Source organism: Aptenodytes patagonicus, chromosome 3 (assembly GCF_965638725.1).
Source record: "Aptenodytes patagonicus chromosome 3, bAptPat1.pri.cur, whole genome shotgun sequence".
In the NCBI taxonomy this organism is placed as follows: Eukaryota; Metazoa; Chordata; class Aves; order Sphenisciformes; family Spheniscidae; genus Aptenodytes; species Aptenodytes patagonicus.
Genome location: NC_134951.1, coordinates 29,672,249 through 29,687,863, shown reverse-complemented (window position 1 = coordinate 29,687,863; position 15,615 = coordinate 29,672,249). Strand labels below are relative to the sequence as shown.

General features: G+C 41.3%; 1 protein-coding gene across 6 annotated transcripts in view; it reads left to right on the top strand.

Annotated features, from left to right (window-relative positions):
• The window catches only part of DST (dystonin), a 315,857-nt gene that overhangs the window by 115,002 nt on the left and 185,240 nt on the right, over positions 1-15,615 (top strand). For 4 of the 6 annotated variants that reach the window (XM_076332973.1, XM_076332968.1, XM_076332967.1 and 1 more), the window contains 3 exons: positions 5,904-5,993; positions 8,867-8,944; positions 11,493-11,585. In XM_076332973.1, the coding sequence (XP_076189088.1) occupies positions 5,904-5,993; positions 8,867-8,944; positions 11,493-11,585 (261 nt within the window). Of the gene's footprint in view, positions 1-5,903; positions 5,994-6,520; positions 6,620-8,866; positions 8,945-11,492; positions 11,586-15,615 lie in introns of all 6 variants that reach the window. The other 2 variants (XM_076332971.1, XM_076332965.1) reach the window with 2 other exon arrangements.

Below are 15,615 nucleotides of genomic sequence, written 5' to 3'. Positions count from 1 at the left end.
TTAACTGCAGAAGCAGAATGGTATGTGAGGTTGGAACCGATAGCAACTTCATTTTAAGGGCAACCAGATGTGTCAGCTGAACAGTATGATAAAGCTATGCAAGTTATACAGGGTATTAGATTGGTGGCTTTCGGAGGCAGCAGCCATCTTTACGGTCTTCATTTGTCGAGTGCCTAACATGCTGGGGTCTGGGGGCAAGATTGCAGCTCTGTGACTGCTACAATTTTAAAAGCTGTTTTTTACTAGTGGGAGCACAGATTCCCCAAGGCACTAGACTGCAAAGCTTAAGCTTACTGAGAAAGTATGATAGAAAATATCTTATGCTCATATCAAGGGGGGTGGAGCTTTTCTTGCCACAAACATCATAGTATACATGCCAGAAGAAGATCAGAAGTTGAATCACCTCTGAAACAGTGCCTTAAATTCCCCCTGTCTCCTTTCGACTGATGAAGCTATTTTGCTTCTTTTGTTTAAGTTTTGTCAGATGCCCCTCAGCATCTTCCATGTCTTCCTTAAAGAATCTCTTCTCATGCCCAAGTTATCAAATCTGCCACTCTCACATGGGTATATTGCAAAAAGTTGCCCGAGGCAGCATGTAGCCTACTTTGCATGTGGACCTTGCAAAATGTAGGGCTGACAATTCAATTATTTAATTGAAAAGCCACAAGAACTCTTAATGAAATGCCATGGGGCTCAGCAGATCCCACAGATCCATCCAGGAACCCCCATCTGCATCTAGTACTTGTGGTATTACGCATTCTGAAGGAGGCTGAATGTGGTGGCAAAACAGCAATGAAGTAGTAATAGTTGTTTCTTGTGCATGTAAAGATGTAAGAATTAATTATATACATTGAGAGATGAGACCTGCCCAAGTGATAGTTGAGAGAGATGAATTTGCAAGCTTTTCTCAAGTGGGTATTCAGCCCCCTGAGCTGGAAGACAGGAACGGCGAGCAGGATAAACCCCCCATAATCCAAGAGGAAGCAGTTAACGACCTGCTACGCCACCTGGACGCTCACAAGTCTATGGGGCCGGATGGGATCCACCCGAGAGTGCTGAGGGAGCTGGCAGAGGAGCTCACCAAGCCACTCTCCATCATTTATCAGCAGTCCTGGTTAACGGGGGAGGTCCTGGACAACTGGAGGCTTGCCAATGTGACGCCCATCTACAAGAAGGGCCAGAAGGAGAATCCAGGGAACTACAGGCCTGTCGGCCTGACCTCGGTGCCAGGGAAGATTATGGAGCGGTTCATCTTGAGGGCGCTCACAAGGCATGAGCGGGACAACCAGGGGATCAGGCCCAGCCAGCACGGATTCATGAAGGGCAGGTCCTGCTTGACCAACCTGATCTCCTTCTATGACCAGGTGACCCGCCTAGTGGATGAGGGAAAGGCTGTGGCTGTGGTCTACCTGGACTTCAGTAAGGCCTTTGACACTGTCTCCCACAGCATTCTCCTCGAGAAGCTGGCAGCTCACGGCTTAGACAGGTGTACTCTGTGCTGGGTCAAAAACTGGCTGGACGTCCGGGCCCAGAGAGTTGTGGTGAATGGAGTTCAATCCAGTTGGTGGCCGGTCACGAGCGGTGTTCCCCAGGGCTCAGTTTTGGGGCCGGTCTTGTTCAATATCTTTATCGATGATCTGGATGAGGGGATCGAGTGCACCCTCAGTAAGTTTGCAGACGACACCAAGTTGGGCGGGAGTGTTGATCTGCTCGAGGGTAGGAAGGCTCTGCAGAGGGACCTGGACAGGCTGGATCGATGGGCCGAGGCCAACTGTATGAGGTTCCACAAGGCCAAGTGCCGGGTCCTGCACTTTGGCCACAACAACCCCATGCAGCGCTACAGGCTTGGGGAACAGTGGCTGGAAAGCTGCCTGGCGGAAAAGGACCTGGGGGTGCTGGTCGACAGCCGGCTGAACATGAGCCGGCAGTGTGCCCAGGTGGCCAAGAAGGCCAATGGCATCCTGGCCTGTATCAGAAAGAGTGTGGCCAGCAGGAGGAGGGAAGTGATCGTGCCCCTGTACTCGGCCCTGGTGAGGCTGCACCTCGAATACTGTGTTCAGTTTTGGGCCCCTCACTACAAGAAGGACGTTGAGGTGCTGGAGCGAGTCCAGAGAAGGGCAACGAGGCTGGTGAGGGGTCTGGAGAACAAGTCTTCTGAGGAGCGGCTGAGGGAACTGGGGTTGTTGAGCCTGGAGAAGAGGAGGCTGAGGAGAGACCTTACTGCTCTCTACAACTACCTGCAAGGAGGTTGTAGCGAGGTGGGTGTTGGTCTCTTCTCCCAAGTAACTAGTGATAGGACGAGAGGAAATGGCCTCAAGTTGCGGCAGGGGAGGTTTAGATTGGACGTGAGGAAAAATTTCTTTACTGAAAGAGTGGTTAAAGATTGGAAGAGGCTGCCCAGGGGAGTGGTGGAGTCCTCATCCCTGGAAGTATTTAAAAGACGTGTAGATGAGGCGCTTAGGGACATGGTTTAGTGGGCATGGTGGTGTTGGGTTGACGGTTGGACTTGATGATCTTAGAGGTCTTTTCCAACCTCTATGATTCTATGATCTCTGAAGAAGCACAAGGTGCTCCTTTTAAAAGAGTGAACTTGCTTGGTGCACATCAGTTGCTCAAATACATCTTTTTAGGTGCACATCTGCTGCTCAGGATATTGGAATTTCCTTATTATGTTGTCCTGTACTAGCATACCAACGTAGTATGTCCTAAATAATTAATCCTCACAGTAATTGTCAGCCGAAGGCAGAATTGAGACAGACATCTAAGGCGTTGTCCTGGTTTCGGCATGGATAGAGTTAATTTCCTTCCTAGTAGCTGGTACAGTGCTGTGTTTTGGATTTAGGATGAGAACAAAGTTGATAACACACCCATGTTTTAGTTGTTGCTAGGTAATGCTTACACTAGCCAAGGACTTTTCAGTTTTCCATGCTCTACTGACTGAGAAGGCTGGAGGTGCCCAAGAAGCTGGGAGGGGGCACAGCCAAACTGGCCAAAGGGACATTCCATACCATGTGACGTCATACATAAACTGGGGAAAGCTGGCTGGGGGTGCCACTGCTCGGGGACTGGCTGGGCATCGGTCAGTGGGTGGTGAGCAATTGTACTGTGCATCACTTGCTTTGTGTATTATTACTATTATTATTATTATTATTATTATTATTATTATTATTATTATTATTATTTTATTTCAATTATTAAACTCTTTTTATCTCAACCCACGACTTTTTCTTACTTGTCCTCTTCCGATTCTCTCCCCCATCCCACCGGGTTGGGGGGAGTGAGCGAGTGGCTGTGTGGTGCTCAGTTGCCGACTGAGGTTAAACCACGACAGGCGTACTGCTGGTTTTCCTGTTTTGACAGCTCTGTGCTGCTTTCTTCATACACAGTATGAGTTCATCTCTGAAACATCTGTGATTTCTAGAAAGATAAGTTGGGGAAGATGGTTGTCTTTGTAGTACTTTGGAAACCTCAGAGTATAAGAAACAAACAGAAGGTCAACCAATGTATGTTGTGAGAGACAGACCAGCAGGATAACAAAGTTATCTTGCATCTAATGGAAAATAAAAGCAGACATATTAAGAAACAGTAGTATTTTCTCATCCCACAATTCAGATACGTGCATGTTAGGCAACTCCCATGAGTTCTGTGTCGAAAAGAGTGTGGGCGTTGACTTGGTGCTGCACAGATAGTTCTTCAGCTGTGCTGGCACAGTGTCTTTTAGATGTACACCCCTTTCCTCTGTCTATAACCTGACGTCCTCCCATGACTCTGGCCACCAGCCTGTGCTGTGGATCTGCTCTGGCTTGGGATTCTGCGCTCCTGAGTGGAGAGTGGCATCCTGGCCAGAGGGGCATGGAGGAGCGGGGAACCCTCTCACAGGGTTTTACTGTAAAAAAATTGCCTGCTTTTGTTGGAAAGAGTTTAGCACTCAGTTCGGCATAGTTCTTTGAATAGAAAAATAAAAAGTAACAGTTGTTTTGGGTTAAAAATTAAAGACCCTTGTGCTTTTCATCTTTTAAGCTTTTAGCATAATCAAATCTCATATCAGGGATTTTAATGATATCTTCGCGGCTTTCTTTTTTCACCAGAGATACACTAGGAGAACATCTGTTTCTGGTTTTTTTGTTCAGCTTAACAGTACTTCAGTATTCCCAGATGATCTTTCTCTTGGAAATTTTTTAAATTAATTGCTTACAGGAGTTTTTTTTAAATCACAACTAGAATTAAAATTACATTATTTTGTGTGTGTGTATGAGTGTGTAAAGCAATGTCTATGTATAAGAGTGCTGGTATGTATATAACGACTGCGTATGTAGAGTCTGTATAAACGTTTTGGAAAATATTATCAGTTGTAATTTCTTATGGAACAGTCTTCTAGACGACTTGTTCTGGCTAGTCTTCAGCACAAGCATAAATATGCTCTGATATTTCCAATTAAGGTGATAGTCTTTGTAAAAACAGGTTGCAGGGTAATGTCATGTTTAAAAGTTGAAGTAAGAAAACCTGAACTAAAAAGCATTTATGAAGCTAATCATCAATATGGAGACAGTTATTTATTCAACAGGATGGATCTAGAAATTCCCCCAAAAGTCAGGTAAACAGAGCTGTTGCATAAAGTTGAAGATCTAGGTCGATTCCTGCTGCCCTTGTCAGATATGCAGAGATGTTGGCACTCAGGGGAGTGTCCCATAGATCTCATATTGGACATACAGTTTGTCTCTAGTAGAGGTGGTAACTTTAGAAGAAATTTCTGATGTCATATTTTATCCTCTTGAAGCTTAGGAAGTTTCTGATCTGGTGCCTCTATGGGAACGCCTGGGAACCAACATTATACTGTAGCTGGAAAGCCCTCAACCTCTGCCCTGGCTAGCAATGTCAGAAACCTCTGCTTCTGAGAAATTAGGTCCTTTGTTTCATGTTTAAAGGGCAGCTGGCTGAAATTGTTAAAGAAACTTCAGATAAAGTTGTATTTGAGCTAAGTAAGCTAATGCTAAGAAGCAAGAGTTGGCCTGTGGACAGACATCTCCCAGCTTTGTTGTGCCTGTCAGAAAAGTTAGGGCTTTCAGCTGTCTCCTCATTACATCTGCTCCCTCACTCATGGTTGGCCTTGCAGGGTCTGTTGGTTATCAACCCTTTTCAACCCAATTTAGTTGAATGAGGTCAGCTGGCAAAGGCTGCTTCTATTAGGGGGCACTAGAGGTGCTGGTGGTAGAGTGTTGCTGAGCTGTAGGGAGCAGTAGCATCTGCCACTGACACAGCTGGTGGGAAGGGTTGTGCATGTCCTTGGCTTCACTAGATCAACCTAATGTCATATTTCTTTGGTATGTTGTATAAGGTGGATGTGTGAGCCATTGGGAAAACTCACTAGGTATTGGGATATCTGAGGTGACAAAACATGTTGTTAATTGGTGGATGTACTTTGACTAGTAATAAGTTCAAGGCCAAAAACTGTGTTAACCTTTGGCCTGATTTCAGTGAGTTTGCATGCTGAGGATAACACATACGTCAAGACAGGATTCTGCTCTGTATATTTTTTTACAATTCATTAGTTCTGGATAGTGTCATCTATAAGTGGTCACTATTTAGGTCAAAATAGGTGCATATCTGGTATCGTTTAAATTGTCAAATACTGATTTTGCATTGCTGTATGCATTCACTACCTGTAACTTCATACTATGAAATAAAAGGTGATGGAACTGTGCAAGTGCAGACGTAGATGTGAGTTTTGCCTATTATAATTAATTTGGGTTTGTAAATGTGTTGTCAGAGTGAATGAATTTGAAAAGCTATGCTGAGGTGTATCTAAAGTATATCTGTATATTAGAAGATGACTGTTAACGTGAGTGTGAATGCTCTGGTATAAATGGTGATCTTATATTTTATTTTTGCATTTATCTGTGCAGGTTCGAAAGCATGTGAATGACCTATATGAAGACCTAAGAGATGGACATAACTTGATCTCGCTTTTAGAAGTCCTTTCTGGAGACACCTTGGTAAGCTTTTAGATCAGAATGCAGTGGTTCCAGTTTGTTATATATACATTTACTCTGTTTGTTAACTCTTTGCATATTGACTGCTGGAAATTTCTTTGATGTTTTCCATAATCTGTGACTTGATACCAAAGACACAAGTTGTATTTCTGTTGGTAAAATATTGCACTGTGAATTCTGTGGGGGAACGCAATCTGTTCTCTTCATTTCTTGTGGTCAGTGAGACTTCCTTTCTTATTAGGGTAATGCGCTATTTTTTCTGTTCTTCCCTTTTCTTTACAATTTTTCTTTTAACAAATATTGGATGCTTAATATCCCTTCACATTAAAGGGAGTAACTTACAAATAGCAAGGATAAAATGTCCCTGAAATTGTCTAACGCACTCCTCAGGCGTCATTTCCTTTCTTTGTGAGCATTACTTCCCTTGCTTGGTATTTGTTCTCTTCATTATGTTCTTCTTTTCATGCTCTTCTTTTCATTTGTGGTCTGTCTTGTGTCTTTGCTGTCCTGTCTCCTGTTATATTCATTAGCCAAGAGAGCGAGATTTTTTGAAGACCTTACGGTTGGTGAGTTCAACAGAAGCATGCGCAAATGAACAGCATGAGGATGTGGAGGATGAGGATAAGGGGGTAGGTGCCGACCCCCATAACTGTACTAACGTAGTGTTTGAAGTGTGGTGTCTGCTAATGTAAATTCTTAGTTTGGTGTGCTGCTATAGTGTGCTGTAGAAAGGATAAAAGAACTCACAATCGTAAACCAGGATACCTATGTTTATAATGGAGGTATGGTAATGACAAATTCTTACTCAGCCTTTTTGAGAACAGCTAAAATGCAAAGGTTTAAGATTTCTATTTGTTTTCTTTCATTAAACTGTACACAACCATGGTGCAAATGTGTACGGGACAACATTGTCAAGATGTTATAGAACAATCTTTTCAAAATAGTAAGTAGGGAAATATCGTCATTCCATTAAACCAAGATTTTTTGCTAGCAATCAGTATTGCCCATATACAAGTAATTTAGACAAAGGCTTGAAGTAGTGAAGTCTATGGCAACAACGTAATTTGTCTTAATTGGAAGCATCAGTCTACTGCACCCACGATGTATGTGACATAATGTTGGATAATATTTTGAAATGAGGTAATTTAGATGTGCAGATCCATTTCTTAGAATTTATCAAATGTAATAGTTATTATTTTTTGTCAAAGCAGATATGCAAAGTAGAAGTTCATGACAGTTCTGTGTAGTGCCTTGAGTACCAAGTATATAGATTGTTTGCAGGGTTTATCTTTCTGGCAGTAAATGCTGAATTATCGTTTCACTGTATTTTAACTATCCAGAAGGGAAATATTTACTTACAAAGTGTAAAATGCTGAGTGCTTGTTAGTCCAAGTGAGCTGTTTCATGCCTTTTGTAGACCTCGCATTATTAGCGTTTGCTAAAGCAACTTGCTGTCATAGGGCCCAAGTGCCGCCTTGGCTCCCCGTGTGTTGCGCTGCAGTTGTGATTTCAGTGGAATTCATGTGCTTTTTTTCTGGGGCATAACATAACTCAAAACGCTGCATTTTAGCTGTACATTGAAAAAAATATTTCCCCTCTGAGATGCTATACCTAAATATATAGTTTGGGATATATGATACCCTCTTCGTTGTGGAAAACTAAGTTCCAGGTCTGCAGTCCTTCGTTCCATCCAGGGAAGCTACTCAGTAGTGAGGGCTGCAGGGCTTGTTCCTGGGCTATTGGTGTGAAAATCAAGAGGCTAATCTGAAGGTTCTATAATGGAAATTAAAATTCTTTGTGTTTTAGTTTATGCTTCTTATTCAACTCCATTTTCCCATGTTTCCTTTTGGCAAGCATTTGATACTCCACAGGGGGGAAAAAAAAAAGGCAGTTGAGGAAGGCTTGGGCTTGTATCTGTGTGTTTTGCAGTGAGGAAATACTTATATTAATGGCTGATCCCTAGCAATTATAGTCTGCTTCAGTTTATTGCTGTGAAAGTTTGTCAAAAATCTGAAATAAGAAGAATAGAAGGATTTGGATATTACGATGATGATACAAATTTAACTGCTTTCCCATTGCTGATCCGTGACAGCTAAGTAAAGTATACTTTTTCTGTGTGATTCTTCTTCTTGGCGATTTTACACTAACTGCATGCAGTTTTGCCATGTTTCCATTAACACACCACTCATGCTTATCTTACAGTCTCTTCTTGCTAGTTTTGACTTTGCTTTGAGAAGAGTGACTTGTTAGGTTTTTTTACACTTTATAATGTTCTACCCAAGTCAGGAGTTTAAACTTACACTCTAGGGCTGTATATGTTGTATTATTCTGTTTGGAGGAAGGTATTATCTTTATTAGATACTTTAAATAAATATGTATTGATATCATAGTGATTATGCAGTCATACCATAAATAAACAACATTAAATCATGAAGTTGCATACAGAGGTAAGCTCTTCCATCACAGAGTTTACCAGAGCAACATAAAGGTCCATGACATTACTTATATTTTGCTTTGCTTAATATACTGTACATCTTTTATAAAAATATATTGCAGTTTGTTTCTGTAGGTAGATTAATGTAGGGCCTTTTTTAGCCCTCTTAGCTGTTTCCCTGTAAAGTACTACTTAAGCCATCAGCCTGCATGGATCAAAGTTGCAGTTTGGGACCACTGATGTCTCTTGCCATCTACTGTGCTAAAAAATTTCAACTACAGTCTAAAAAAAAAAAAAATTGTTAAAGCACACTTTTCCACCAAAGGCATTGGCTTCATTAAAACTGTAGTGTTTCAAATGTTTTACATGGTGTCTTTTAAATCAGACTGTTTGTTCTTTTGTCTGACGAGAAAATCTCACAACTATCCTTTTCCAATTTTAGCCTCGAGAAAAAGGTCGGATGCGTTTTCACAGACTCCAGAATGTCCAAATCGCACTTGACTATTTGAAAAAACGCCAGGTATGGTGAAAATTTTAATAAAAAAACGTTAATGACAATTTTGTCACCTGTAGCTAATAAATAAAAAAATATGTCCTGCTTGGTCTTTTATGCATGCTATATAACAGCTGCTGATGTAGGCTTGGCTTGATCTCATGCTTGAGATGGTTAAGAGAGATGTGGCAAAGGTAACTTTACACTACCCTTCTCTGAGCAGTAACATCAACACACTCCATGTGGTACATGATGTTAAAGAGGAGAAAATAATGGGTAAGATCCTCAGGAGTTGCTTATGGTAGATTTAGCTATCTTTCATGCTGCCCAGGTACTAGCTGGTATGCAGTTTTGTTCACAATCCAGTTTTTAGTGCAAAATGCAGATTCAAAGAAATTAGAACATTGTGTGGGAGTTCTTATTTTGATTATATTTATTTTGGAAAAACTTTCTTAAGCCTTGATCCTGATGAAAGTGAAACTGGTGCTCTAGAAAGGCAGTAGAGTCACCTGGGCTGTGGCAGATTCAGGCTTCATTTCACCTGTATCTCCTTTAAGCCAAACACTTGAAACCCACACTGCTGGGTGGTTTTCCACAGCTGTGAGTTTCTTTCTGCTTTTAAATTTCTTTTAAACACTTACAGGATTCTTGCTTTCTCCCTTTGCAAAATGGCAATATTAAAAAATGTCCAAAACATGGATGGAAGGAAAAACTGCACGTCCCTATCCATCCCATGCAAATAAGTTGACACTGGAAATCTGCTTTCTGATTGGTTGTTGGGTGTTTTGTTGTTTGTTTGTTTTTTAATTTTATTTGCTACTTAAAAGGTTTGAAAAAATAAGAGGTAGCAAACCATAGACAGATACTTAATTTGGTTATAAAAACAGATGTCTTTTTGTATTTTGAGTGAAATTGCAAACTATCTTCCGGGTCACTGAGTGATGTGTGTGCACTGAGAAAGCAATCCTGCTTTGCTGAGTTCAAAGCGAACCTTTCCTGTTAACCGAAGTGAGCCATTGAACAAATATGCTACAAAGTAAATGAATGGCTACTTGAAATGACAGTCACAGTGGCATTTTTATGCAGTGAGACCTCTGGACTTGTGCTGCACTGTGCCTTATTTATGCATGACAGACTGTGCATATTCAAATGCGGGAGATGTAGGATCAGGTCATCCTTATGTTTATGAACGTGTGCGTGTCATTGGGAACTGCAAGTCACTGTTGTGCAGCTGTTGATTATGATCTCACGATTTTTGTGCTCTATTTAGCCTCACAGTTTCGTGAAGATGGCTGTACTCTACTGTACAAAATGCTTGTAGGGCTTTGGTTGTCTTGGCAAGTTGCCAGTGGGACTTGCATTTGATTGAAGTTTCAGCCCCCTGTTAGGTGTTTCTAAACCGTATTTAGGAAATAACTTGCTCAGGTTGGCTGTATAACCTCCAAATACAATGCTTTCTTGTGATTGTAAGGCAGAGAGATCCTATATATTGATAATTTTGAAGCCGGACTTGGCAAAAAACAAAAAAAAGATAAGGCATATTTGACTGTCTTGTAGAGTTTTGCCAAACACAAACAGTTTTTATAATGCAGTGGGAGGAAAATATTTGGATTTGTTTTTAACTTCTCTTTTAAACTATGGAATACACTCTCTTTCTTCCAGAGAGAGCATTTTTGGTTTGCCCCCCCCCCCCCCCCCCCCCCCCCCGAAATAGTTAAGACTATGTCTGCAGATTAAGAGAAGGTCATGCCTTTGCTTGTTTGGTTGATAACAGGGTATATGTTAAAAAGCATGTGCATGTAACTTTACTAACATAAGCATAAAATGCCTTTTAGCTGAGTCATCTTTAATTGCTAGGCTATATGGATGCATAATACATATAGAGAATTAAATGTAATAATAAAATATGTCAAAGAAAATAGAATTATTGAACTCACTCTGGATGTGAGTTTATTGGAGTGGCAAAAATCTCAGCCTTTGTTTTAATCCTATTAACCATTTCATGTTTATAGCACTGTGAATGAGTACAACAGCAGAAGCGATAATAATTGTTGTCATTTTTAAGTCATTGGTTATTTAAATGCGACAGTAAATTCCTGGTTTTATCAAGCCAGACCAGTGTGTTTTAGCAGGCCAGTTCTCCTGCTGCTGAATTCTTGCTTTGGTGCAGGAAAGCATGGGGAGGAGGAAAGGCAGTGATAGCTTCCCAGGTCTCAGCACTGCCCTGAGACTGATACACCAGTTACAGATCATCGTATTCTTGTTATCCTTTCCCCCTCTATCATACCTTCCCCCTCTGACCAGGACCTAGGTGAAGGGAATTTGGCATAGGGAGCAGATCTGCCAGCATAGTGACAGCTGAGGAATCTTCTCAGCTCGGCGTGGGTGGGAGAGGGCAATTCCTGGCGGGCTGCTTACAGCCAGAATGCAATTCCTTTCTGCTTTTGAGAATTAAAGAAAACAACAGGCTTGGGAAGTGAGTAATGCATCCTTTATAGTCGTGCCTGTGTAATGCAGTATGTATTTATGGCATATTTATTTCAATTTTGTTTGTATTTTCTTTCCGTGATGGCAGGTGAAACTGGTTAACATTAGAAATGATGACATAACAGATGGGAATCCCAAATTGACTTTGGGGTTGATATGGACCATAATTTTGCACTTTCAGGTAAGTCTAGTTTTGTTTGACAGTATGTTTTCAGTCAGATTCTTGCATACAGTTACAATGAATGTGTCAACTTAGACGGGACTCCATATGGGCTGTGCAAAAATATAGATTATGTCTCTTCTCTAATGTGTATTTGAAGGTTTTCATGTTGTATCTTATTTTGTGATATAAACTGAATCTGAAGGTGTCGTTTGTTTGCTGATTTCCTATCTGTTGAGTGAGAGAAAAATAGCTGGGGTTTTGAACATCAAAGACGATAGTTGATGTATCCCTTCTAGCTTTTCAACAAACTGTTCTTGTTTTATTCTGCAGACTTCTTTTGATGAATATTAAAATATATTAATATTAAAATACATTAAAAAGTTTTAAATCTTTTTTAATTCTGGATCTGAATTTCTCTGCTGATACAACTATGTTAGCAAGCACTACTCTCAGCTTTTTCGAGCAGTTTGTAACACTTCAGCATTTGTTTTTAGCCCGAGCGATGGTAATGTGGGTCACACTAGGTGGCACTCTGGCTGCTGTACACTGGTGGGATTGTGTACAGTATAATGCAGCCTTACAGTGTGTGGTGTTAAATTGCTCCTCAAAATGAGGCTTTCACAATGGCTGTGGCTGTAGACGATGTAATTCAGATGACAGATAATTCCCATTTAGTGACTGCAGCATTGTTAGCGATAAACTCCCTGCAGTGCAGGCATTTTAAACGATCAGAAAATTACATGATCATACAGAAAAAGCATGGTTCACTTAGGAATATCTTGCACTGGATTTATGACTGGAAAAAAAATTTCTTAAACAAAAAGGCTGCTAGAATCTAATTTGCCTGTCTGCAAATCCTAATGAGGAACAGAAGACATGAATAAGGGCCAGTGTGGCCCTGGCCTAAACAGGGTGCACGGCTTAGCCCAGGCCAGTGCACAGGGTAAAGGAGAAACCGCTAACTGCTCACCAGTAGCGAGGACCTGAAGTTCCCTCAGCTCCCCCCTGTCATGCCAGTCTTTGCTCCCACATGGTTATACAGAGAAAGGCGGCTGGGCTTAAATATATTTAAGCATGACCCACAGAATTAGGCAGTGATTGAATGTTGCTGTGTTGTAAGAAATAAAGATTATTAACAACTTATTAATAGAAGCTGTTAGTAGAAGTTAAACCTTTACTTGATGTATATTTTATTTTTTGAACCTGATGACTAGGTTTTTGCAGGATGAAATTGTTAGTTTTTCTCACTAGAGAAAACTCACTAGCTGAAGCACAGGACATCTGGCACAATTTTGGGTGCTTATAAAAAATGATGAAAGTTAGTGTTACTAGTTATAGCTGTAAAAAATGATGAGAAGGCAAAACACTGATATAAAAGTAGCTAATTTATGTGAGCTGGTGTGACAAGGATTTTCCGCTGTAAGGTAGCCAGCTCCATATGAAATATGTAGAAGCATTTAAATTGTAGCTGAAACATACTTACTTCACTCTGTCCTGACCCCCAATAACTACCCACTAAATGTCTACCACTGCAATTCAGATCTTGCAGATCTGTCAGAATAGAATATTATATTTCAGTTGGAAGGCACCTACAACGATCACCTAGTCCAACTGCCTGACCACTTAAGGGCTGACCAAAAGTTAAAGCATGTTGTTAAGGGCATTGTCCAAATGTCTCTTAAACACTGACAGGCTTGGGGCATCGACCACCTCTCTAGGAAGCCTGTTCCAGTGACTGACCACCCTCTCGGTAAAGAAATGCTTCCTCATGTCCAGTCTAATCCTCCCCTGGCGCAGCTTTGAACCGTTCCCACGCATCCTGTCACTGGATACCAGGGAGAAGAGATCAGCACCTCCCTCTCCACTTCCCCTCCTCAGGAAGCCGTAGAGAGCAATGAGCTCGCCCCTCAGCCTCCTTTTCTCCAAACTAGACAAGCCCAAAGTCCTTAGCTGCTCCTCACAGGACATTCCTTCCAGCCCTCTCACCAGCTTTGTTGCCCTCCTCTGGATGCATTCAAGGACCTTCACATCCTTCTTAAATTGTGGGCGCCAGAACTGCGCACAGTACTCCAGGGGAGGCTGCACCAACACTGAATACAGCGGGATAATCCCCTGTCTTGACCGGCTGGTCATGCTGTGTTTGATGCACCCCAGGATGCGGTTTGCCCTCTTGGTAAGGTTTTATTTTTTAAAAATAGTGTCTAAAAAATCGGTGTTAAAATAATTTTAAGAATGAGTAGTCGTTCTTGGACTAAATATTAAGCCTCGTTAGTAAATATGAAATAACTGAAGAACAGGATTTTTAAAAAAATATTTTCTGTCTTTTTGCTACTAATGGCTGCAGTATCTACACTGAACACATAAGGGATTTGTAAGGTGATGTAAGAGATGCCCTCTATGCTAGCCTGGCATTTGCCTGTATGCCACTTCTTTTGAAGTATATGGCAATTTGGTGGTGTTGACACCCATATATGGCCGATTCGGGTTCAGAATTTATAAGGCAGTTCAGAACAGTGTGCGTACTTACACCTCATATTTTTTTGTCTTTACTTAGATTTTGAATGAGGGAAAAATCTGAACAGAAAAGTCTAACAGCAGAGTCTTCACAAGGGATGAAGCTTCATGATAAGAACTGTGTTTATGTATGGGGTAATCCTACAGATATTGGGAAAGTTGTGATGAGATTCAGTTTGAAGTTAAGACACCTAAATCCTGGTGCTTATTGGGGAGCTGTGTTCGTATGCATTAAGTGTCTAAATTGTCCCTATAATCTGATAATCTGAGCGATACAGGTTTAGTCTATACAGCTAGTATAGCCTAGAGAGTGAGTCATCTAGGCAGCTACTAGAGGCTCACTCCATTTGACTAAACATAAATATCTGTGTTGTTGCAGATTTATGAGACACCCATGTGAGTAGGAGAAACATGACGTGGGTCTTATGGGAAACCCACTGTCATCTGGGAAGAGACAGATCAGGCAGGATAAACTGCATCTTAAATGGTGGTAAACATGTTTAGCAACAGATTTGAGGCCTGGAGGGCTAGCCAATACAGTGGGTAAGGTTGGAGCAATTCAGGTCACTTGCCTAGGGCACTTACTGAGCTATTCAGTTGTCCAGCATAGGTCCTTAGTGTGATCTGAGATGACAGCATATCCAGTAGCATATGTAGTGGGAAGCAAGTTCCCTTAGGTCCTGCAGTATATCTGCTATCCCTATGTACATATCTCAGTTTTAAGTGTCTCAAATGTTCTAGATGGTCAATTGACTTTCTTCTTATGTGTCTACTTCAGGGTGTGAAATATTGCTGTTCAAGATCCGTTGATTGTACTAACTAGATCTGCAGGGCTTTTGATTCAGTTTCCTAAAGACAGATGGCATTTGAGTGACACCTGAGCTGTGCTAGAGTATCCAGGACATGCATGTAGAGTTCTCTGATGAGACACCAGATCTATGAGATACCCATGCTCTTCTAGACCTGCATCTGGAGGCCAGCTGGGTTGTAGCAGGATATCTCAAAGAGCTCCAGAAGCCCATGTTTAGGAAACTAAATCCTGCTTCCAACAGATAAAGTGGTCTCTTCAAGACCTAGCCAGCATGTAAACACGTATATGTAGACACCTACATTGAGGTGTCTTAATCTGAACTACCCCTTAAATTTTCCCAGCCTTTGCAGAAGTAGCTAATTTCTCAGTGAGTCTAAGGAGCTGTTTGCCATGTGATGTTACTGCCTCTGCTCCGTCATTTATGTATATTCTAACAACACTGCAACCTGGGAGGTAGTCAAGATGCCAGGGATTTTTTTTGGCTGTTGTTTGTGGCTTCTTGTTTCTCTGAGTAATGGCACTTATCTGGAGGATAATATTTCCTCAAAATAGAAAATCCTTCTGAGTATTGGAATGAATTTAGGAATGATTTAGGGGAAAGACATAATGAACAAAAATAAAAGATGATATGCATTTGAGGATTACATTTCTCTCGCATCTGAATTATGTCTAGAGATGGTTATGGCTTTGTGACTTGGTACCCACAATTAGATAAATATAAAT